General features: G+C 47.0%; 1 protein-coding gene across 1 annotated transcript in view; it reads right to left on the reverse strand.

The window, feature by feature from the left end:
• The window catches only part of LOC100281120 (uncharacterized), a 40,589-nt gene extending 15,755 nt beyond the window's left edge, over window positions 1-24,834 (reverse strand). Inside the window, exons 1-8 of the mRNA NM_001154039.2 lie at window positions 24,567-24,834; window positions 23,572-23,745; window positions 23,309-23,437; window positions 22,307-22,483; window positions 15,102-15,208; window positions 8,485-8,605; window positions 4,020-4,081; window positions 3,632-3,934 (exon numbers count right to left, since the gene is read on the reverse strand). Coding sequence (NP_001147511.1) covers window positions 3,632-3,934; window positions 4,020-4,081; window positions 8,485-8,605; window positions 15,102-15,208; window positions 22,307-22,483; window positions 23,309-23,437; window positions 23,572-23,745; window positions 24,567-24,791 — 1,298 coding nt within the window. The 5' untranslated portion in view covers window positions 24,792-24,834. The remainder of the gene's footprint in view (window positions 1-3,631; window positions 3,935-4,019; window positions 4,082-8,484; window positions 8,606-15,101; window positions 15,209-22,306; window positions 22,484-23,308; window positions 23,438-23,571; window positions 23,746-24,566) is intronic.
• Between the last annotated feature and the right edge of the window lie 1,010 nt (window positions 24,835-25,844).

The following is a 25,844-nucleotide window of genomic DNA, read 5'->3' on the forward strand; positions in this document are numbered from 1 at the left end:
AATTGGTGAGTGGAAAACAGTGGAGGCCAAATTCGAGAAAAAGCTCAGCAGCTGGAAAGGAAAACTTATGTCAGTAGGAGGGCGGCTCGTATTAATTAATTCTGTGTTGACCAGTCTAGCGATGTTTATGATGTCTTTCTTTGAGGTACCAAAAGGTGTGCTGGAGAAGATAGATTATTTCAGATCGCGTTTTTTCTGGCAAGGGGAGGGTCATAAGAAAAAATATAGGCTGGCCAAATGGGATGTAATTTGTCAACCTAAGGAGGTTGGCGGGCTAGGCATTTTGAATTTAGAGGTTCAAAATAAATGCCTCTTAAGCAAATGGTTGTATAAACTTCTCAATGAAGAAGGGATGTGGCAATCATTATTGAGACGTAAATATCTGGCCAATCGAACCTTATCCCAGGCGCAGCGTAGGGCCACTGATTCACACTTCTGGAGTGGTCTTATGAAAGTTAAGGACACATTCATTAGTAAAGGAACCTTTGTGATTCATGATGGGTCCCAGGTGCGTTTCTGGGAGGATGATTGGCTCGGGTCGGGAACGTTAAAACTTCGTTTTCCGTCTCTTTATAACCTAGCGAGGAGGAAGAACTCTACTGTTGCCTGTGTGTTCTCCACGGTGCCCTTAAATATATCCTTTCGGAGGGGTTTGGCTCAACAATTGAGGGACCAATGGGTTCAATTGGTCTCACTTGTTGCGCATACCGATTTGAATTCAAACAGGGACTTGTTCAGATGGAACTTGACCGCCAACGGGATGTTTACGGTTAAGTCTCTGTATCTGGCATCTCTTAACAATGGGTTGGGGGTGCATAATAAAGACCTTTGGAAACTTAGGCTTCCTCTGAAAATTAAGATTTTTATGTGGTACCTCAAAAGAGGGGTAACATTAACAAAGGATAACTTGGCTAGGAGGCATTGGAATGGGAATAAGATATGTTGCTTTTGTAGTAGACCGGAGACAATAAAGCACCTATTTTTCAGTTGTTTGTATGCGTCATTCATTTGGCGGTTGATTCAGATAAGCACGGGGTTGAGACCTCCTCGGGATGTTAATGATTTGTTTGGGGTTTGGGCGAGCGGGAGGCTTCCCAGAGTTCGAAACTTACTATTAACCGTTGCATCGGCAATTTGTTGGGCTATTTGGTTAAGTAGAAATGATGTGGTGTTCAATAATTCATCTCCTAAATCATGTGTGCAGGTAACCTTCAGGGCAACATATTGGTGCCGCTTCTGGTCTCAGCTTCAGCCTAGAAGGGAGGACCAAGAGTTAATAAAGTCTTCATGTCGTAATGTGGAGAGGGTGCTACTACAGTTCTTTAGCAATTTTGGATGGGGGTCTGCGTTGCGTTTAAATATGTAGTAGCTGTGGTTCGATAGCTGAAGTTCTTTAATTTGGCTAGTTGGGGTTCTTTGTAGTGGTCATAGGAGGAGTTTTGGCAATATGCTTCCGTCCCTTGTAATAAATGGCCGTAACCTCATTTGAGGCCAAGGTCGGATGATTTTTCCATTATCTAAAAAATCTAACCCCAAGTAACTAACTCAATCTTATCTAATCTAATCCCAAGTAACTAACTCAATCTTATCTAATCCAATCTTTATCCACTAATCCTAATCCTGGGCCTATCCCTATGGGCCTCCATGCTCTGGGTTGCCGCCCCATGACAGTCATGTGTTTTTTCTTGAACCAGCAGGAGAGCTGCACGTCAATATATATGAAAAGAGATGAACAAATACATCAAGCACAACAGAGTTGAACATACCCAGAAGGACACATAAGTAATGTAAAATAGAGGATTAGAGGGTAAACCGTGTATGAATGTAAAGGCAGTGGCATAGCTATGTTTATGAGGTATGCCATAGGACTACTCAACATCACTGATCAAAATCGACAGAAAATTAGAGTTTGCTATAAATTCACCTTTTCTTTATGTAAACTTAGGGTTTAGGTCTAAAACGGGCCGAAGGAGAGACGAACGCGGTGCTAGGTAATGCCATAGCGGTGGTGGCAGGGGCGTGCCACGGGCCTGGCTGTTGTGTTGTCTCCCGTCGGGGCCTGGCGGCGGGAGCTTACGACAGTGCGTCCTAAGTGCAGAGTGCTTCTGCTTTTGCCCATCAGGTGTCAGGCGACGACTCCCATATGGTGTATGGCTAGTGTGTGGTTGCTAGCATTCAACATTAACTGTACCCCAGCAGTAGACATCCAGGGTGGAGGACTGCAAGGGTGCTCTTGGGGACTTTAACCGCCATAGTTAGTTACTCAAATTCTACATTGTCGTTGGTACAAGTGCTGAATTGTGGTCAACCTTTAAGAGGCTACAACCTCCAAGTCATGTGTCTTCATTGGTGACACCAGTCAGGAGCATGAACGATCTATGGACACACCTTCAGGCTGTCAACAATCAAGAGTTCAATCCAATATACAATGAGCACATGATGTAGAGATGGGATCCTGATCATTGAAGCTAGTATGCCATCTGTACCACCCTCGCTTATGCATGCTAAGGGTTCTGGCTTTTGAGACCGCACTGGATTGTGAGGGGTTGGAGGTGACTGTTTTCTTTTATTTAGATCATGTTGGTTCTCCTTTGATGTTTTGTGCCAGTCATATGGGTGTTTGTTTTGAAGTGTATAAGTGGATTAACTAACTTCTCCCATCAGCTTAAGCTTCTGGGTTGAACTAGTTAGTGCGTCCACTCTAACATGGTATCAAAGCCAGAGGTCTCGAGTTTGAATCCTGGTAGAGGCTTTATTTATGCCTCCACCTATTTATTTCCACGTTTGTGCCTTTCTCTCTGGCTGTGTTTGCGCCTTTCTCTCTGACTGCACGTGAGTGGGAGTGTTGAACTGGTTAGTGCATCCACTATAAGTGGATGGACTACCTTCTCCCATCAGCTTAAGCTTTTGGATTGAACTGGTTAATGCGTCCACTTTAACAGTTTGGTCGTGTTAGGCATCGCTTGGTTATTTGTTTGGTTCGCATAATGTCATTGTTTGATCGTTGTTGGTGAGATTGTGTGAGGCCATGTTTGGTCTGTTATGACCGGCATCTCCTATACCGGGCGCAGGCCCATTAGCGGCTAGGGGGTGTCGGCGGCTAGAGGGCCTAAGGCCCATAGTTATCCTATTTCCGTAATTTATTCATGTCATTAGAGGTATAAATACTTGTAAAGACTCTTGGATTGGGGCAAGCAGAAACATATACTGTTTCAGGCTTCTCTTAGGGAGCCGGGATTTTCCCTAACCTAATCTCTCTCTCTCCCTCTCGTGATCTATGCCGCCGCCACCGCACAACCATGGCGCCCCAGCGCTGCCCTCGTCTCCTTCCCTCAATCACTCATCCCTACTGATTGAGAGAGATCCCTGGTAGGATCAGGAACCCTACCATGGTCATAGTACCTGACTGTTTTTGGCACTCTCTTAATGCAATGACATGCAGATCCCCTGCATATTCGAGGAAAAAGTTGCTTTGCAAATGTATTTATATCTAGTACAAGAAGTAAAAATAAATGTCTACCTCAAATGCTTTGTTCATTCATTATTAACAATACTGTATACCAGACATATACAATTCTCAACGGTACATTTGTGTTTCTGAAATAATTCTAGTAAAAGGGAGAGAAATTACCTGCCAACTGATAAAAGAATACCTAAGAAGAATAAAATTCCTTGTGTATCAATCCGTGATAGTGCTTGTGGAACTTTCAGCCGCTGCCTTTCAGAGTCTCCGTAATGTATTGCATCTGTCAGGATCCAGAGAATCCCAAGACCAAGTAGCATACCCATGAAAGGTGGCAGACCAGTGAGAGCTTTAAAGACTGGAACAAACATTAATGCTCCAATTCCAACACCTAGTACAAGTTGTCCCCGAGGAGCCACCTGCTCTGATGACAGCAAGCTGGAAGATTTCTCAGATGACCCATTTGCTTCACTGTTTGCAGTGTATAAAAAATTTTAGATGAGACACTGTTAACATTGTTTCATTTTGTAGACCATAGTTTTCATTGGTTAAGAACCTGGTGAGGGACATCAGAGCCAGTGGGACAGCCAACGAAACAGTGGAGGGAATAAACAAGCCCTGCCAGATCATAAAGTAGTTCGTTTCAAGAAAATGACATAGCATTTTGCTGGCATGCATAAGATAAACCACAAAACTCCACAACATGGCCAAGTTCTATATCACTTCACTATAATACGAAAGTGGAAACCATATCATAAAAAGACATACAGTAATCAGGTTCTGTATAAGATCAGACATAATAAAAATAAGCCTTATGTACGATTAAGTGATTAACCACATGGCACATGCTCCCTGGATGAATCCAGAAGTGCACCCTATTAACACGGTGCAAATGCTTACTGATCTTTTCAAATTTGAGTCGCCAGGCATCCAGACTCACCAAAGGATGTCAGAATGGATACATGCTTTCTGCATGGCCTTCCATAAAGCTATAAAAGTCCACAATATGCTGTTCCAGAACCATTACACTAACCAGTCAAAGAATTTTGGGTGTGTTTGCGTGTGCTCGGGACACGGAGGAACATGATGTAACTGTAAATAAGAATGAATAGGCACTCAAGTTGATTCTAAGGTGACTTTAACCTAGGAGGAACTACAAATGAACATTGTTAGTCACTAAATGCTTTGTCTTAGCATTTCATGTACCGTTTACCATAGAGCTACATTTTAGCATTTCATTAGTTAAGGCAAGAAAGTATAGCCTTGACAATATCAAAAAAGAAATAGAATCTCTGCAGTCTACACTGTTAGCATCTTAGCATACTGTGTATTGTAATCAGCCTTGGCCCATGTACCATAGAAATATATATTAATATATACCCTACCCAATTAGGGTTTGGGGTCTCATTCTTCCAACATGGTATCTCACCATTCTCTTCTCCCTCCCCTAGCAGCCGCCACTTCCCCTAGCTGTCGTCGGTCCTACGGCTCGCTGTCGGCCTCCCTTTGGCCATGGACGTCGCTCTTTCACCCTCCCTCTCATCTCCTCTTCCCTCCCCCTCTTTCTCGTCGTTGGGCAACCATCGCTGCAAGCCACCAAGCCCCATGGCTCTTCTAACCGCATCCACGACGTCTCACACTAGCACCGCTCCTCCAGTGGGCGCGGGCACTCCCACCGGCACAGACCACCGCACAGGCCTCATACCCAACACCAGTGCAGTTGCCTGCCTCCCTACGCCCACCAGTAGTGCCCCCTGCGCCATCACGCTCCTCAGCACGGGTATCCCATCATCATCGCCGCCATGGGCTGCCCCGACGTGAGTCCCATCCTCTAGCGCTGTTGTCCCACCCTTCCCCACACAACAATCCTCCGCCGGTCATGGTCGCAGGGAGCCTACGGTTCTCTCCTCTCCTGGCATACCGGCTTTCGCCGTGTTGATGCCTTATCTCCGGACGTGCCCCTCGTTGTGGCGCCTCTTCTCGCTCACCCATCCACTGGCATGTATGCCCCCACCGCGGTCGATATTTCCCTTCTTGTGCCTGCTCCCTCGTCACCCGTCCTTCGCTTCGTTGCAATCCACGTGCCACCTTATCGTGTGTGCGTCTCCTTTCACGACGGTCAGCTTCTCTGGGGCACATTTGTGGCCTTTGATCGGGTCATGAACCCGGTTCTCCATGACTGCGTCGAGCTCTCACACCCTCTGGTCTCCATCCACCGTCAGGAAGGCCGCCACGCTCTAGGACCGTTTATGTTCCACAGTGTTGAGATTGTCTCCATGACTATCGAGGCCTTGTCGTCTCCACCATCCATGGTCGTCGTTAGCCTGCTCGCCACTAGTGGCTCTAGCGCCCATCCCAATGGCTCTGTGGGGGGTGCCTCCCCTGGCTCTCTCCTCATCCCCCATGTCCTTGCAACCCACTCCTGTTACCCTCACCGACTAGATTGTTGACTTCGGTGCCTCGTACCACACCACTCTTGACCCCGATATTGTATCTTTACCTCATCCCACAGCCCCACCTTCCCTTCCATTATTGTCGGTAGCAGGTCAACTCTATCTCTAACCTCAGTAGGTGACACGGTTCTTCCTGGTCCTTTGTACCTCAACAACATCCTTGTTGCCCCCAACATCATACAAAATCTTCTCTCGGTTCATCGCTTCACAGCTGACAACAACTATTCTATGGAGTTCGATCCCTAGGGGCTCACCATACGGCATCTTACTCTTGTGTTGTGGTCGCCCGATGCGACAGCTCCGGCCCCCTATATTCTATTCGCTTTCCCGCCCCACCTCCATCATCTTGTCTTGCCACACTCTATGCCCTCACTGCCATTGCCTCTGCCTCCACTTGGCACCATCGTCTTGGCCCCCCGACCACAATGTCCTTTCCAAACTCTCGACCACCTCGGCCATTCTCTGCCCCCGTGGCAAGGCTACCTCGCCTTGCCATGCTTGTCAGCTCGGTCGCCACACTCGCTTACACTTCACTTCTTCCATGTCTCGCACCGCTCGCCCCTTCACTTCTTCCATGTCCCGCACCGTGGGGATGCTTCGCTCTCCGGCCTAGTGCCCCGCTCCCCGGCCCCAACACCCTGCTCCCTGTCTCCCCCTCCATGGCACCCTGCTCCCTAGCTCCTCCTTCCCGGCGCCTCGCTCCCTGACATAGCTCCTTGCTCCATAGCGCCTAGATCCCCGTGCGGTGACGCCTAGATCCTCGGCTCCCCCCTCCCCGGTGCCATGCTCCTCGACGCGGTGGGCACCCTCTCCACCACGACCCTACCATGTCCACCCGATGGTCACCCGCCAATCGGTTGTTGTTCTCCGACCAATTGACGGGCTGGTGCTCACAGCCGCCGCTACTCTGGTTCCCTCGCCTGTCCCCTCCTCCGTCCATACCGAGCTCGCCGATCCCCACTAGCGTCGTGCTATGGGGGAGTATGTGGCCCTATTGCCAACCACACCTAGGACTTAATGTCGTGTCCCTCTGGCACCAACATGGACACGTGGTCACCGGCAAGTGGATCTTTCGTCACAAACTCAAGGGTGATGGTACTCTAGATCGATATAAGGCCCGTTGGGTCCTTCGGGACTTCATATAGTGCCCTGGAGTAGACTACAACGAGACCTTTAGCCCTGTCGTCAAGTCTGCCATTGTTTGGATTGTCCTCACTCGCCCTCTCCAGGGACTGGGCGGTCCACTAGCTGGACATCAAGAATGCCTTCTCCATGCACTCTAGGCCGATATGGTGTACTGCAGTCAGGCCACCGGCTTCGTCGACTCAACTCGCCCGGTATGGTGTGTAAGCTTAACCGCTCTTTGTATGGCCTCAAGCAGGTGCGCAAGCCTAGTACAGTCAATTTGCCTCCTACTTAGTCTCCCTCGGTTTTGTCGAGGCCAAGTCATACACGTACTTGTTCACCCTTGCGGCAACGACATCATTTACATGTTCTACGTCCTCCTCTAGCACACGATCGCCGCCCTCCAGCGCGAGTTCGCGATGAAGGACATGGGCCTTCTCCACCACTTTCTTGAGGTCACCATGGAGCGCCCCCCCCCCCCCTCGTGCCTCTTCCTTCACCATCACCATTCTAGAGCGAGCTGGCATGTTTGACTGCAAAAACACGGATGCTGATTGGGTCGACTGACCGACAAATATCGGTCCACCTCTGGCTACGTCGTGTTTCTAGGTGCCAACTTCATCTCCTGGTCCTCCAAGCGGTAGCTTATCGTCTCCTGTTCCAGTACTGAGGCCGAATAGCGCGTTGTGGCCAATGGTGTGGCCGAGCTGTCCTAGCTCCGTCAGCTACTCTAGGAGCTCCACAGTCCCCTCACACGTGTCACTCTCGTCTACTGCGACAACGTCACCGCGGTTTGCCTCTCCAACCCTATGCAGCACCAGCGCACGAAGTACGTGGAGATCGACCTCCACTTCGTCCGTGAGCATGTCGCAGTCAGCGATGTTCGTGTCCCGACAACTTCGTAGTTTGGCGACATCTTCACCAAGGGGCTCCCATCCACGGTGTTCTCGGAGTTTCGGTCCAATCTCACCATCTGTAATGCCTAGAGTTGTGACAGCTAGGGTGTTAGACTTGTGTATATGTCACGGTTGTAATGGGCTTAGGCCCACCGCATATACTATTATACCTATTGATAGAGCAGCCCAAGCCCAACCCTAATTAGGGTTAGGGTTTCTGTCCTATCCAACGGCATTATCCTTTACTGAATCAGCATGTTTATATGTTAAAAAAAACTCTGACATGTTTAGATATTTTTTGCACTTCTCCTTCAAGTAAATTTACTGAACTGTATAACTTCCATACAGAGAGAGAGGCAATATTTTGAATTGATAACAGATATGAGTACGAAAATCTAGATTGCTACTTTTCATTAGCAACTAAGGAAAATAACAAATATCATGAAAAGTTAATTAAAATTTCCAAAACAATTCAAAGAGCACAAGACACAAGGAAATGTTCGCATAAGCATATCGCGGAAAACAAGCAAAAATTACAAAAGCTAACCTGCATTATTTTCAATGTTGTAATCTGACCATGAATCCACAACATAGTGGTTGTCACATCACCAATTGGTGTCCATGCACCGCCAGCATTCGCTGCTATTACAACAACAGCACCTAACAATCTGCCCCAATAAGTCAATGTTTAACTCACCCAATAAAGAACATTCCACCAAAGTATTCATTGTTGGATTTGGAGAACAAAATGCTCTTTAGACTGCTATTACAACAACAGCACCTGACAGTCTGTCCCAATAAGTCAATATTTAACTCACCCAAGATGCTCAATAACATTCCACCAACTATTTACTGTTGGATTTGAAGAACAAAATGTTCTTTAGACAAATGTGGCAAATGCATGTGATGGAACCTAACTTGAATGCTTTCCATCTCTATTGCCATTAATCTAATAAAGTGTTAGAAGAAATGACTAGCACTAAATGTTTTTTCTCGAACACGGGGGAGAGTTGTGTCTCATCAAGAAGAAAAGGAGGGTTTAGAAACCCTGGGAACAACACACATGCCACACACACGAGAGCATACAAACAAACGTATCCCTCACTGAAGACAGGAATAGATTCAACACCCAACCAGGCCTACAGTCTAGGTACCAGATGGCTCAAGGGCGAGAAGATGAGAGACTCCTCGAGGCCCAGCCCTGCTCCAAAGGTAGCTCCTCCCCCAGTAGATGCAGAACGACGTCAATTCTAGGCTGAAGTCCATCAAACACACATCGGTTGCTACGTTTCCAGATTGACCAAGCTCCCAAGATGATGAGGGAGTTAAGTCCTTTCTTAGTCTGGTCATCAGCTACATTTACTTCAGTCCACCAGTCATCAAAGCAAAGTACACAAAACACAATCTTTGGCCTTGCCCCTGTTAAGGCCCATATGGCCCATATTAGCTGTGCGGCTGTGCCTATATATATTCTACCAAGTCCTAAGGACTAATCACTCTTCCTCTAACCCAAGGTTAGTAACATAAGTCAAAACTCCTTATTTGCCACCAATTGTCCCCTCAGCCCCCAAGCCGCCACAAAAAACTGCATAAAGTTAGGTTGCATTATTTTCAAATCCTACCCTCCTTTTTATTAGTTGTCCTCCCATGAGTTTAGTGTTAAGTGCAATACAAAAGACTTTTTTCTAGTGTCTTAGAAAGTTACAACTACAGCAGGATCCTGTATATGCTACCAAGCATTGTGGATGCACAGAAAAATGTTACTTGGAGTTCTAGCTGGGTGCCTTTACTCCCGCTGCCACCTGCGATATGCATTCACACGCCCTTGTACAGTATGTCATGCTGGAAGCTCATAGCCACCTGTATCCTGGCACATGGTCAATGGGAAATCCATGGGGGGAGTGGTAAAATTCGGAGGTGGAAAATAATGGAATGGATTGTTTGTTTGGATCTGGAAATCCAAGTGCTGTAATAACATAAGAGTTTTTGTCTGGCTACTCTTCACACACGCAACATTCTAAGGAAAAACTATCAGCTTAAGAACCATCACTATGCTTGCGTTCTTTGTGATAATGAAAGGGAGGAGACAACATATCACCTATCGGACTCATCTTTGAAGCAAAAATGCCCTCGCTCTCGTCTTGGAAAAGATCGTTCCTTGATGAGACTTTTCTTCAAGTTCATAGAATGAACTCTTCTAAGAAAGATGCTTTCTGCTCCCTTGTTCAGTCCTTTAGCTAGCATCTCTTCTCTTCTCTCCATATATTTTTATGTCTGTACTGTTTTTTTCTGTGATTATATATATAAATATATACCATAGCAAGGGTCTCCCTTGCTGTTTTTCCCTTTCGAAAAATGGAATGGATTGTTCTTGGCTTGTCCCTGCAGCAGAAGGTTCTAATCATGCTGAGATTTGGGTGGTAGGGTATCTTGTTTGACTTGACCTCCTTTATTTAGGAGCCAGACCTAACAATCTTAGGCCCCGTTTGACAAAGCTCCAGCTCCTGCTTCTTTAGCTCTAGATCTTGATCCTCGTGAGGAGCTGATCCTCTTGATTCTCCTAGAAAATCAGAATCATTTTTAAAACCATTTGGCAAGTAAACTGATTCTTGTCTTCTGAGAGTTGGTGGTCTGTAGCGATTGTCTGTTTTACTCTTTGCAGTTCAACTTTATTACAAACCAATAAGTAGGATGCATATACGGGAAAAAATATGAAACAATAACATATAAAATATTCCCATCATAGTAGTGCATAAAATGGTCTCAAATGTTTAATCCATAAATTGGCTCGTTATGTTTTTGTCCAATGGCAATTGCGGGTAATTTCGATCAAACTTTAAGGGGAGGTCCATATTTGGTTGGTTGAGGAGCTGTTTTAAGGGAGGGTGGAGCAGGTTTTTTTAGATCCCACCTTTCTTCACAAAAACGACTCCCGATCTTTCGGCTCCACACGAGAATCAGTTTAAAAAAATACCCGTTTGGCACGGCTCCTCCAGATCCTCGTTTAGAATCAGGAGCTGGAGCTGTGCCAAACGGGCCCTTAGCTAACATCTTTAACTAATCTAACTTGATATCCAAAGGCAACTGCAGATAGCCAAACCAAGCCAACTACTGGGCCACTGCTACACGATATTAGGTCATTGCTACAGCCTCCAAAAACATGTTGCAGCTACCCATCTCTTCTCAACTCCTTTAAAACACGAGTTTCCACTATTGTATGTCACTGGCGAAGCGTGTAGATGGAACTGAAATGTGGGTCTGTTCCTCTCCCCACTTCTCGCATAACAGATAAGCATGCATCTGAATGGATAAGAAAAAAAAACAGTTTCCACCATTGTATGTCACGCACGAAGTGTGTAGTTCTGTTCTTAATCTATCTCTATATAGCTCTACGCTCCCCACGTGTGTCATCCGCTCTCCTCCCCTCCTCGCAACTCCACCATCGCCGAGCACCCAACCAACCGCCCACCAACACAACCAATCATCCTCCATCTCGCTGTCCCACGCCCCACTGGTGCCTCACCTTGCGCACAGGCAGGAGGCCAGCCGTGTAGCTGCTTGCTGCTGCCGCAGGGATCGCCCTGGAGGAACGGGCACCGTTGGGCGAGGCCACAGGTACCCTGCCAGTCTAGAATGGGGCAGGGCCGTGAGGCGCGGCGTTGCCCTGGAGCCAGCGCGATCTGCTGCAGTGGACGGTCGCAACGGCTAGACGCAGGGGGATAGCCGGGCAGGGCACACTTCTTGCAAAAAAAATACTGCACATGATAAATCATGTACATTTGTATCCATTCCTGTTGTTACATAAACAGGAGGGCCTTTTTGATTGGAACAATAGGTAGCAAATAATAGAGCAATGAATCAACATATAATTGCCTGTACAATCATAATGAAGTAGCAAGCCATCTTCTTTACAGCGAATAAACACAACAAAGCCCATTACAAGCGCGCAACACCCCAGCGGCTCATACGAGTCCAGTCAAGACAAAAAAGCTGAGGCCCAGCTCAGTAGCGCATGTGTCCACAACCGTTCCGACTGCTTACTTCCTCAGCAAGGCGTGCATATTGCTGTAGCTATTTGCATGGATCCAGCAAAACATTTTACTCCATTTTATTAGGCCCATTTTAAAATACGAGAACCTTTCCTTGATCCTAGCTCTCTTTTTGTTTTCTTTTGAAATTAAACTGGTTCATTGGAAATCCTATAGAGCACCAGTTTCCATCATTTCCACCGTCGCGCGCTTCGCTCGTAGATCTGTTCTGAGTAGATGTGTTCCTCTCCCCCACTTATCGCCTAACCACCAGTACCTTCCTCTCACCCGCTTCTCCCTTCTCGCCTAACAACCAGTACCGCAGATAAGCTTTCATGCATGTGATGTGATTGGATAAGAACAGTTAACTGCATGCGCACAAAATGCCACCAAAAAATTCTCCGCCCCGCCCATCTCTCCATCTCCCCCACTACCCCACCACTCCACGCATCTCCATCACCAACCCATCTCTCCCACCAACGAACGCCACGACGCACCGATCGAGCCGTGCGTGGCGCCGCCGGTGATGGACATGGCGCTGCCAGCCGCCGCCGAATGTCATCAAGGAGGATTTAATGTTAGCGCTCTCTACCATTTGTGATGGGCATGTGTCTAGGCTAAAACTTCTAAATTCAGCCTACATCACCTTATTGCCCAAGAATGTGGATGCTATGGAAGTCAAGGATTACCGACCAATTAGCCTTGTGCACAGTTTTGCCAAGTTGGTCACCAAACTTATAAAAAAACTCGACCTACGGGGGTAGTAAGACAGCCCCCGGGCATTGTATTAAGAAGAATACCTTCTCACACAAGTCGAGAAAACTCCCGAACCCTTGCCCCACCCATACACAATGGCACCGTAGCTCATGTGAGAACGACCACGACCAGGGCCAGGCCTTAGACATGTGCTTTGGCGTGGGATACACGAGGAGATTTTTTTTTAATCATGGCCTGAAATTCCCTCCCGCAGGGAGTTGAATCCAGGACCTGAGGAGTGCTTTCAGACCACCTAACCAACTCGGCTAGAGACGGGTTGGGGCTGAACTGATCGGTGGATTAATGGTTCTACAGTTGCTGAACTAGCCCCTAATTTCATTCAGCTTATCCCTAAAAGAGCTAGGGGACAGCGGCACAACGCACTGTATCGCAACCCCCTAAATAATATAAGATGGATTTCTGATATCCAGGGAGCTCTCACAGTGCAGGTGTTAGTTGAGTATCTAAAGATTTGGGATTTGGTGGATGGGATTATATTGCAGCCCTCATTACCTGATCAACACACTTCGAAGCTTTCTAATTCAGGTATGTACTCAACCAAGTCTGCATATAATTCCTTCTTTATTGGATCTATTAAGTTCTCACCTTGGAAAAGGTTATGGAAATCATGGGCCCCCCTGAGATGCAAGTTCTTCTTATGGCTGGGAATCAAGAACAGGTGCTGGACTGCGGACCGATTGCTTAAACATGGGCTGCCACATCATAGTGTTTGCCCCTGTGTGATCAAGAACAAGAGACCATACAACATATTTTGCTGAACTGTGTTTTCTCCAGGGTCAAGACAGCGATACCCCTTGTGGTCAGGAGAGTAGCCAAGGAAGAGGCAGCGAGTGGAGCGTGCAGACAACTTATGCGGAGCAGTAGCGGAAGTGTTAGGGTAGCAGGCACATCCGAACACACGGAGGTGGTCGTGGGAGGGGGTTGTGCCGTACAGGGCGAAGTAGGGGATGGGGTGGCTCACCGCCTTCGATGGGAGACGGTTGAGGAGGTGGCGGTGTGCAGTGCCTCTACCCAGTAGCTGGCAGGGAGAGACGCCTAGAAGAGAAGGCAGTGAATCATGTTGGTGGTGGTGCGAATCATGCGCTCTGCCCGGACGTTCTGGACAGAGGTGTACAGGCATGAGAGACGCAACTGAACGCCACTGGTGAGGAAGAATGACCGAGAGGCGTGGTTGTCGAACTCGCAGCCATTGTCACACTGCAGTGCACGGACCGGGCGACGGAACTGGGTGGAGACCCAGGCGAAGAAATGAGTGAGGGTGGTAAAAGTGTCGGACTTCAACCGAAGAGGGAAAGTCTAGAGTAAATGGGAAAAATCATCCAAAATCACCAAATAGTATTTATAGCCAGAAAGACTGAGTACAGGGGAGGTCTAGAGATCACAACGAACCAGGTCAAAAGCCTGCTCAGCCCTAGAAGAAGATGTAGTAAAAGGGAGACGAGTATGTCGGCCAAGCTGACAAGCATGACAAAGGCCCTCAAAATGTCCCCGATTACAAGAAGGATGTAAACTGCTGGAGATCATGGTCATGACGTCAGGTCCTGGATGGCCGAGACGACGATGCCAGGTGGTGGAGGTGGTGGTGGAGAACAGGACGGGAGGTGAAGAAGCGCCGGTGGAAGAAGGTCGGAGCATCCAAACAATAGAATTGGTATTACATCTCATTTCAATGTTATGGCTGATTTGGTATTGAACCCAATTCAATTCCATGCCCTCCAACATCGACATCCAAACGGAGCATTAGTGGCATTTCAATTGTTAATTGTATGGTATTTAAGAGACGTTCTCCATATAAAATCCACAAACAAATTGTGAAGGTACTAATGGACTGACCTGCCACCTCTGAAATAAATTGAAATGTGAAGTTCAATATGACTAGTAGTTATTACTTTTCTTCTAACTAGTTTATGCTCAAACAGTTTCAAACCCTGACTTAGTGAGGATCACAGCAAGAGCACAGGGATGTCATGGTGCTATTTTAAGAGCACAGAGTAAATATTGCAAGGTTGAACATGGTCCATTATCTACTAAGCTGCTACAGGATAAAGATGCTATACCACTAGGCTTGAGTAGAAAGATGCTATACACAATATTGATCCTGAAAATTCGCCCCCGGGGGGAATCAAACCCGGGACTTGGAGGTGCTACTCGAAAGCCTTAACCACTAGGCTTGAGTAGAAAGATGCTATACACAATATTGATCCTAGGAGCTATTCAAGTATACAAAGCAAGTGTATAATGAACATATTACATATGTACAGTGGTGCTAGGATAAGATCATCATGAGTAAAATGGCGGAATAGTCAAAGAAGTACTAGATAATGTGTAGCCATGACAGATGAGTTATCAGAAAGCATACTTTCTATATTCTGATGGAGGTACTAGTTTTCGAAGCAAGGATACCATCACAATAGTGGAAGTCAGGTTGTCGAGGATCGAACTCAGGAAGAAAGTTACAATACCAATCTGAAACAGTTAAATAATTCATGTCAAAAAATAAACAAGATATTAAAAAATTGTGCCATAAATTTTATGAAAATGAAGTTCCATGGTACTTGGTTCCATAAAATGTAGGATTTTATATTGTTCTAAAACAACAACAACAACAACAAAGCCTTTTAGTACCAACTACCAAGTAAATTGAGGTAGGCTAGAGTTTAAACCCAACAAAAAACCACAAGGTTTAGCCACATGGATAGATGTTTTCCACGAACTTGTATTAAAGACGAAATATTTATTCCATCCTTTTAAGTCTCCTATTATCTTCCCATGTCAAAAGCTAAATGGGATTCTCTCTTCCTAAAGAAAGTGTTGGCTATCAATAGGTCAAAAGCTACTGCAAAGTCCAAGAATTTCTCTCCCTCCTGATTACTACTATTGTATCCAAAAATTCCACGAACCGCCTTGAAACCTGGAATTGTACCTTGAAGCCCATTGAGATCTCCTATGAAAAGCTTCTCACTAATAGGTATAGTTTTAACCATGCCATCTATGTCTTCCCGTAAAGGTCTCTAAGCATTCTCATCATAGCCTATTTGAGAAGCATACATGCTAATTACTGGTATGGCTTGAGCTTCTCAGGTTGTAGGGATGATGTTGCTGGGCAAGGGCACGCCGCCTGGGTGCTGTTCCAGGGGGTGCCGTGGTGAAGAGGACGAGAGAAGGGATTAAGGGAAGCTGAAAGTAAATACTCTTTATTACTTCTTGCTTAACTATTGATTACAAAGGCCCTGGCTTTATAGGCGCCGGCCGCCGGCCCCTACAGAATCCCCCCTAGATAGGAGATCTAACAACTGGGACTTTATCCCAACAAACCGGGCTGCACAATATCCTAACAGATTGCCCCTATTAGGCAGATTGCCCCTGGCCATCCTTAGTCCTTCTATTGTAGCCCTTTCCAGTCATAACAATTACATTCAAGACCAAATCACCCATGACAACCTTGACTAAGATAATCATATCTCCTTGCCTTCTCACATCCACCACACCATTCTTGAGGCTTTAAAAGTACTAGAATTTTCCCTACTTTTATACAATTCTTGTGTCATGTGGGGGCAATCCTATAGAAGGCGTGGGAAGAAGCCAGCAACAGCAATGGCAAAATATTACTGAATTAGCCAAATCAGTGAGTAGAGTCACTATATTAGTCAAGTGAAAGGATTGCGAGTGTATCACAGGAGAGAGATTTTGGGGAAAAACTCAAGCCTCATGGCCATGTAAAGGAATCGCCGAAGGGAAAAAATGAAAGAATTTGCCTAATCTCCTCTTCTTCCTGTAAACACAATTGGGAGCTAAAAGGCAAAACCTCGCCCCAATCCCAGCCAAGACTACGATCTATGTAGTCGGGGCAAAATAAGCTCTCCTTATTCATAATAAATAAAAGGAAAAAATGCATGAACTTTTCAAAATACTACACATGAGATTAGATAAGAAAGGAGGTCCGAAGAACATGCAGATCTTCAAGCATTTCAAATCTGTAATTTGTGGTACCTAAGCAAAATAAGCTCTCCTTGTTCATAATAGGTAAAGGGAAAAGATGTATGAACTTTTCAACATACTACACATGAAATTAGATAAGAGATTCACAAGTGAATGAGAGTGTAGGAAAACCAAGAGCCTGGATAAGTGATAGAAATTTGGGTTTGCTACAGCTAGAAGCTAGTTAGGAAGTTAGGGAGCAACTAGGATATCATTGGATCACAAAAACCACAGAAAAAATAAAAAGAGATAACAATCTCAATAGATGAATCTGCATATCACTGGAATTAGAGTCAATACAATTTATGAGGTCAATGGATGTATAACAAAGCAATTGTTAGCGTAATTGTGTATATTGTAATGGGCCTTGGCCCACTTTCCAATCTAACATAGTATCAAGTCTCTCACCTCTCTCTCCTCTCCCCTAACTCAGCCGCCAGGAACCCTCCGGTCGTGACGACCATGGTGGACCCTCTCCTCCCCACGCATCACGCGGACGCGCCTCCCATTCACGTGTGTGTGTCGCCTGCCTTGCTCCCCCGCGCCGTCGTTCGCGCTCCTGGACCCGCCGCCGCCATCTTCTCCACGTCTAGCACGAGCGCGTCCCTCCTGTCCGCGCCCGACTTCTTCCCTGCGCAAGACGTCCTCCCCTCGCCTGCGGGCAACAGCCCGCCTCTCCTGCCTTGCGTGCAAGTGGGGCCATGCATCCCCACCCTCATTGGCGCCGCTCCCTGCAGAGTGCCACAGCTCCCCCTCCTCTGTGCTCATCGTCCCTGTCGGTCGAGCGGCCGCCCTCCTCCCTCATGGCCGAACGCTCCTAGCCACTCCTAGCCAGCCCTCGCCACCGACGAGCCCCCAGCGACCGCGCTGCCCCTCCCCCTGCCCGGCACCGGCGCTCCCACACCCTAGGCCACATAGCCCCCTGCCTCGCGTTGCTGCCAGGCGGCCGCGTCGTCTCCCTCTCCTTCCCTGGCTCGGCCAGCTATGCATCGCCGCCCCGCGGCCGCGCCGCCTCTCTCCCCTTCCCCGGTGTGGCTCCCCCTCCCGCCAGCACCCTTCTCCCCGGCAGGGCGACCCTCTCGACCGGCACTTCCTATGCCGGCGCAGCGAGCATCCACGGCGGCCTCCACCACTCTTATGGCGTCGTCATTCCTCCCACTGGCGCAGACAGACTTCTTGGTGGCCCCGCTGCTTCCTCCACTGACGCAGCCAGTCCCACGGCGCCCCTCACTGCTCGCAAGTCATGGTCGGGCCTCCAACCCTTCCGTTGTCGGCGCTTCCCCATGCGCCTCATCCCCGACCGATCTCCATGCATCGACTCTTCCATCGTACGCCGCAAACTCCTCGAGCTCCCCCTGCTCTGCTACGGCCTACCCCGCTGCTCCCTTGATGTCCGTAATTCGCCATGCCCCGGTCCACATGCCTCCCTACTGTGTGTCTCCCTTCACGACGGTCAACTCCTCTGGGGCACGTTCATGGCATTTTATCGAATCATGGACCTTATTCTCCGTGGCCGCGTCGAGCTCTACCACCCTCTGACCTCCGTCTATCCTCAGAAGGGCCGTCGCGCCACTGGGCCATTGGTGTTCCACAGTGCCGAGATTGTCTCCATAATGATCGAGGCCTTGTCGTCTCCACCACCCATGATCGTCGTCAGCAGCTCGCCGCTCCTAGCCCCAACACCCATCTCGATGGCTATGTGGGGAGCCTCCCCTGGCTCTCTCCTCATACCCCATGTCTTCGCAACCTCCTACTCCCACCGATCGGGTTGCCGACTTCGGCACCTCGTACCACACCAATCCTGACCCTGGTATTGTCTCTTTACCCCATCTCCATTGCCCCACCTTCCCTTCTTCCATCATTGTCGGTAATGGGTCGACTTTGCATGTCACCTTAGTGGTCCTTCCTGGTCCTTTGTACCTCAACAACATCCTTGTTGCCCCCAACATCATCCAGAACCTCCTTTCGGTCTGTCGCTTCACCACTGACAACCACTGTTCTATGGAGTTAGATCCCTAGGGGCTCACCATACGTGATCTTACTACTTGTGTTGTGATCGCTCGATGCGACAGCTCCAGTCACCTCTATATCGGTCGCTTCCCCGCCCCACCTTCCTTCGCCCATGTTGCCACACCCTACGTCCTCGCCTCCACTGCCTCTGCCTCCACTTGGCACCGTCGTCTTGGCCACCCTGGTCATAACGTCGTCCCTAGACTCTCGGCCACCTCGGCCATCCTTTATCCTGCGGCAATGCTACCTCCCTTTGACATGCATGTCAGCTTGGGCGTCACACTCGCTTACCCTTCGCTTCTTCCATGTACCGAGCTACTCGCCCCTTCGACCTCATCCACTGTGACCTTTGGACATCCCCTATTCCAAGCATCTTTGGTTACCAATACTATCTAGTCATCCTGGATGACTTCTCTCACTACTTGTGGACCTTTCCCCTCCGCCATAAGTCTGACACCTTCACTAGTCTTTCTCACTTCTTTGCGTGGGTGTCGACTCAGTTCGATCGTCTATACATGTTCAGTGCGACAATGGACGGGAGTTTGATAACTCCATGTCTTGCACCTTCTTTGTCTCCCGCGATGTGCAGCTGCGGATGTCGTAGCCTCACACCTCCCCTCAGAATGGCCAAGCCGAGTGCATGATTTGCACCACCACCAACATGTTGTGTTGCCTCCTTTTCGAGGCTTCTTTTCCAGGCTGAGGCGCTAAACACAACCACCTACCTCCTCAACCGTCTTCCCTCCAAGGCGGTCTCCCATACCACTCTGTTTTTCGCCCTCTTCAGCACCATCCCCTCCTATGAGCACCTTCGCGTCTTTGGGTGTGTCTGCTATCCCCACAACTCCGCCACTGCTCCTCAAAAACTTGAACCCTGATCCTCTCACTGTCTTTTTCTTCGGTACTCCTGTCACCACAAGGGGTGTCGCTGCCTAGATTTTCTCGCGCACTGCATCATCATATGTTGCCTTTGATGAGGATGCTTTCCCCCTTGTTGGCTCCTCCCGACCTCGATTGCCTCCTCGATGCCAATTGCATCAATGTACCTCCCCTTCCCCTGCCTTCTTTCGCGCCGCACGCGGCCCCATCGCCTTTGCCTACGTCCCACACGGTCACGTCACTTCCCCTGTGCCATGTGCGACCCCATTGCCTCTGCCTCTACCTATGTTGCGTGTTGCCTCTGTCTGCGCCAGCGTGGCCCTGTCGCCTCCACTTGTGCCACGGGCGGCACCGCCTCCCGCCTACCTTCGGCTCGCTTCACTGATCCTGCTCGTGTCTATCAGTGGTGTGGGCGGCCCGATCCACCGGTCCCTCCTCCGACGAGCAGCTCCGTACCCTGGCCCGCTCCCATGACAAGCCACTGGTGCACCATCCGATCGCCATTCATCATGACCCCCACCACGTCCACCCGATGGTCACACGTCACTCGGTCGATGTCCTTCGACCAGTGGATCAGCTAGTGCTCATGACCGACTCTGCTCTGGCTCCATCGCATATCCCATCCTCCGTCTGCGTCATGCTCGCCAATCACCATTGGCGCCGCGCTTTAGAGGAGCACGCGAACCTGCTGGCTAACCACACCTAGGACCTGGTGTCATGTCCCTCTAGCACCAACGTGGTCACCGACAAGTGAATCTTCCGCCACAAGCTCAAGTCTGACAGCTCCCTGGATCGGTACAAGGCCCGTTGAGTCCTTCAGAGTTTCACTCAGCGCCCCGGAGTGGAATACGACAAGATATTCAGCCCCATCGTCAAGTTCGCCATCGTTCGGACCGTCCTCTCCGTCGCCCTCACCCAGTACTAGGCGGTCCACCAGCTGGACGTCAAGAATACCTTCCTGCACGACACTCTGACCGAGACGGTGTACTCCAGCCAGCTTGCTAGCTTTGTCAACTCCGCTCGCCCGGTTATGGTGTGTAAGTTGAACCGCTCTTTGTATGGCCTCAAGTAGGCGCCGCGAGCTTGGTAAAGTCACTTCGCCTCCTACTTGGTCTCCCTCGGGCCTCGACTTTGTTGAGGCCAAGTCGGACATGCCATTGTTCATCCATCAGCGCGGCGACGACACCATCTGCCTCCTCCATGTCGACTACGCGCACAATCACCGCCCTTCAACGCGAGTTCACGATGAAGGACCTAGGTCCTCACCAACACTTCCTCGAGGTCGTCGTGGAGCTGCGTCCCTAGGGCCTCTTCCTTCACCAGCACCAGTATGCCCTCTATATTCAGGAGCGGGTTGTCATGTCTGACTGCAAGTCCTGCTCCACACCTATTGACACTCAGGCGAAGCTCTCCGACGTCGACGGCGCCTCAGTCAGCGATGTGACGACCTACCAGAGCCTGACCGGGGCTCTCCAATATCTCACATTCACCAGGCCCGACATTGCCTACGCGGTCCAGCAAATGTGCCTTCACATGCACACCCCGCGGGAGCCCCACCTCACCACTGTCAAGCGGATTCTTCGCTACCTTCGCAGCTCCCTCGACTTTGGCCTCCTTCGACCCTTTCCGACTTCTGAGCTAGTGGTCTACACCGACGCCGACTGGGCTGGCTGCCACAACACGCGTTGGTCCACCTCTGGCTACGTCGTGTTCCTAGGCGTCAACCTTGTCTCCCGATCCTCGAAACGGTAGCTCGTCGTCTCCCGCTCTAGCGCTGATGTCGAGTATCGCGTTGTGGCCAATGGCATGGCCGAAGTTTTGTAGCTTTGTCAGCTTCTTCGTGATATCCACAGCTCCATCGTGCGTGTGACCCTTGTCTATTGCGACAACGTCAACGTGATCTACATCTCCACCAATCCCATGCAACATCAACGCACGAAGCACGTGGAGAACGACCTCCACTTCGTCCGTGAGCGTGTCACTATCGGTGTTGGTCGCGTTCTCCGCGTCCCGACCACTTCGCATTTCGTCGACATCTTCACCAAGGGGCTTCCTTCCATAGTTTTCATCGAGTTTCGGTCCAGTCTCAACATCTGTATAAGATAGAGTTGTGACTGCGGAGGTGTTAGTGTAACTGTGTATATTGGAATGAGCCTTGGCCCACATTCCTGGATATATATAATATATCCCCTACCCAATTAGAGTTAGGGTTTTCAATCTAACGGCAATTATAGTGAGAAAAGCATAAGCGCACAAAAAAGAATGAGTGGAACATTTTAATTATTTGGCAAGAATTATTCTGGATTCAGTTCAATATCAAAATTCAAAACATTGTTTTAAGTGATGCAGTGCTCATATTGGGTCAAGCCTTGCATGCTTTTTGTACTGAACAATTAAAGATTAAACAGAAACTGATCAACAGTAAAGGCCGCTAAACTAAAGCTGGTGAAACAAACAACAAATATGAAGCTGATGAACTATCTAGATCTACCATAAAAAGTCTTCTGGACTGAATAATTAAATAATGATTCTTAATCCACAAGAGCAAGATTAGAGTATTTTTATGTAGCAATCCTATTAAAAAAACTACTGGCAAACAGTTCCTTTTGTTGACTATTTGATAATGCTATAATAGGTATATATACTGTTCATCCACACACAGTTCAATGTGAAAAGGATACGCTAAAAGAAACTTACCACCCACAGAAGAGTTTTTGGGTTTCGAGTAGATATATTATCAGTCACCAGCTTAAAACCTTGATGTGCATCAACAATTTCCACAATAGTCATTGCACCAAGCAAGAAAAACACAATTTCACTAACTTCAGAAGTTGACTGGCTCAACTCTTGAACAGCTACATCAGTCGAGGGAGCCTACATTCAACAGAAAAACAGGTAAGAATAAAAGATGATCAGATACAATCAAGAGTGTTTAAATGGATCGTTTCAACAAAAAGCAAAATAGCAATTCTTTCCTATATTCAAACTTTGGAAGGTAGATTAACTAGGAAAAGTATGCCATCTTACTCATCTGAAAGCAGTAATCCATTAACGCGCGAATTAGAAGGCAGATTTTATTCTGCAATGACAATTTTATTTTCAGCACTAAGGTTTCATAGCATTTTTCCCATTTATATTCTTCGTCATTCCAGGCTTACTTTTCAATTTGATAACTCTAGGGAAAAGGTAACTTTCTTGAGCTTAGTTTCAAAAAGGAAAGGTGCTGGCAACATTATTTATTCTGAATCATTTAACTATTTAAGGACCCATCAGACCGTGAAACCAGCACTGCTCATGTATTGCAGCTAAGCATCTTATTCCAACTCTCTTCACGATAAGGTTGTGAAAGTTATACTAGACTGATAGACCTCTTTAACTGTCACAGCTGAAAAAAAAATCAGAGCTATTATAGATCTTAATTACTAAATAAGCTATTTTCATGCAGCTTCCATAAAATGGAAATAACTTCTTGAATAATTTCTAATCTGCAGCAATCTAAGTGGCAAAATGAATTTTGATACCAACTAAGATCACGGACGTAATATAATTTTCTTTAGATATGTGCCTCGACTCTCAACAATAATAATCAACAATAAAATACAACTAAGATACTCAAGCAAGCTTTTAAATGTATGGTTCACAGATTAAATTTTGAAAATAGTCGCTGAAGTCTTGAGTTGATTTCAGAAAATAGCTTACCCCAATGCCTCTGATAACCCATAGGCAGACAGCCATCAATAACGCAACTCCACTTTTGTTAAATGCTAGTGATTCCTCAAAAACGATACCTGCATAGCCAATAGCAAAAACCAACACCATTGCAATGTCCTGCAGAAGGAAGTATTTGAATGATGCTTGCTATAATGATCCTTGTTGTGTGCATAACAAACAGAAAGAGCCAGACTACATAGTTAAAATGATAAATAAGGGAACTTTTGGACAGATGCAACAAACCAGCTGACCTGATTAGCAGCAACCCAGGAATGGTTTATTGCGGCTGCTCCAGTCAAGGCTGTGCCAATGATAGTTAAAGCTTTTAGAAGGTCATTTTTTGGTTTGTAGTTAGCTTCAAAGTATTGTGAGCTAACTTCATCAGCCGAGCATAGAGGGTCACAATTCCCAGCTGTGTCCAATAACTGAAATTTTTGTGAAAGGAAAAAAGCATCAGCAACTGCATAGATAGGAATCAGCAGCAATGGTGTATGACAATAAAATATATTTTAAGGGCCTGTTTGGTTGCCTGCTCTAGACTTTGCAATGTAGATTGTTCATGTTTGGTTGCCCACAAAGGCATTTATGCAGTCTTCTACAATGCTGAAAAGAGACCTAATGTAGCATTAGCATTAGCTTTTGAGAGTCAAAGCATCTCAAGTTTAACCAAAATTATAGAGAATTATAAAGATTTATGACATCAAATAGGTATACTATAAAAAATAATTAATGAAGAATCTAATGATGTTTATTTGGTATCATAAATTTTATTATTTGATTATATAAATTTGGGACTTATAGTTTTAGAACAGAGGCAGTACATCAAATTTAGTCCTTCTAGGGAAATGCAGATTTGCACGAACCCGTGAACAGAAAAAATGAAATGGTCTCACGTATATATAGCCTCTACTACAAATACGTGACCTTACTAAAACGTAGAGGTGACTACATGCAACAAAATAAAAACAATCAAATATAAATTTACCGAACGCAGCTTTTGCCTATGCAGAACAGCAAATACTAAGACACGACATACATTAATACAGGCTTGGATTATGTTGCATATAAGGTATGAAATACAGACGAAGGGTGCAAGTTAACAGTAACAACCTTATCAACGAATGGGAACAAACAAATTAGATGCCGACCCCACAGTCGTGCTTGTGGTAATGAAACACCGCACGAGTTTTCTCACGCATTAGCTTGTAGAAGAAAGGAAGTCACGAAGAATAAGAAGTGCAGGTACCTCGTAGTCGTCGGGCTCCTCGGGAGTTGCCGGCGGCGGAGATGAGGAAGAGGTGGAGGAGGCGCAGCACACGCGGAGGCCGTGGCGACATCGCTGAGAGAGCGAAAGCGGAACCACGGACAAGGTCAGCAGACGGTGGTCCCGCCGGCGGATGGCAGCGGAGGATGAGAAGGAAGGGGAGGCTGCCGCCCGGGCGCCGGCGAGCAAGTAACAGGAGAGCGCCATTGCTGCTTACAGTAGAAATTGGGGGCCGCTTTCACTCGAATAGGAATAGTCGAATGGATGAGGACCGTAATGCTTGTAGTCATTCTGCTGCTACAGATTAGTCGTACTACGGTTTCTTTCTACAACAAAAAAAAACAATATAAACTACAGTGGTTATACTTATAGGCAAGATTTCTCTTCCTAAATTTAACCTAAACTCGTGATTTATATTGTTATTATGGTGTCCGTACCTTACAAAGACAGCTTAAAATTGACACAAAACAGTAATGCAATATAATTATAAGATGATGTGTTTATGATTTTGTATCTGCCAAACAATAATTACAACATGTCGATGCCATAATAAACATAACATATGCAGGGAGGAAGACAAAGGCTCTGTGTATGAGGAGAGGTGTTTATCTCGATGTCGTTCTTCTACATGTCGTTCTTCTACACGAAAAAACCTTATCATCACCCTAGATAGTGAACTAGGAGTCCGACTTGGGCGGGCAGTTCTCGAGGTCACTGACGTGGCTAAGACACCCACATGAAAGCATAACATAAAACAAAGAGTATAACAATATGAATAGTAAAGTATAATATTAACCTTGTCTATTTTGACATAATCAACATATATCTTGTTAGGATGTATTCAGCAACGTCCTCTAAATTTCGTCCCCTAAAAGAATATTTTGTTATTTACAGCTTACTCTAAAAGATTTTATCCTCTATATCTTAACTATCTCCAGCAATGTTCTCTAAATTACATCCTTATATTTTTCCACCATATTAATAGAATTCGTCTGATAGTCTCGTTGCTCCTCTCTTTTCTCTTGCCTCGTATTAGATGTAGTCTTGTTTTTTTGACATCACAGTGTAGCATCTAGTTTACAGAGCGCATAGGTACATTTGGAGGACATGCGAGAGCTCCGATACTTTGGTGTAAACTTTGGCGCACACTTTACAGATTGTTGTTGGACGTGATACAAACCTTGACGAACGCTAAATTTATGATAACGGACTATTTACAGTCTTTGTTGGAGACAGACTTAGACTTTAACCTGAGTGAAC

This window comes from Zea mays, chromosome 7 (assembly GCF_902167145.1).
Source record: "Zea mays cultivar B73 chromosome 7, Zm-B73-REFERENCE-NAM-5.0, whole genome shotgun sequence".
Classification (NCBI taxonomy): Eukaryota; Viridiplantae; Streptophyta; class Magnoliopsida; order Poales; family Poaceae; genus Zea; species Zea mays.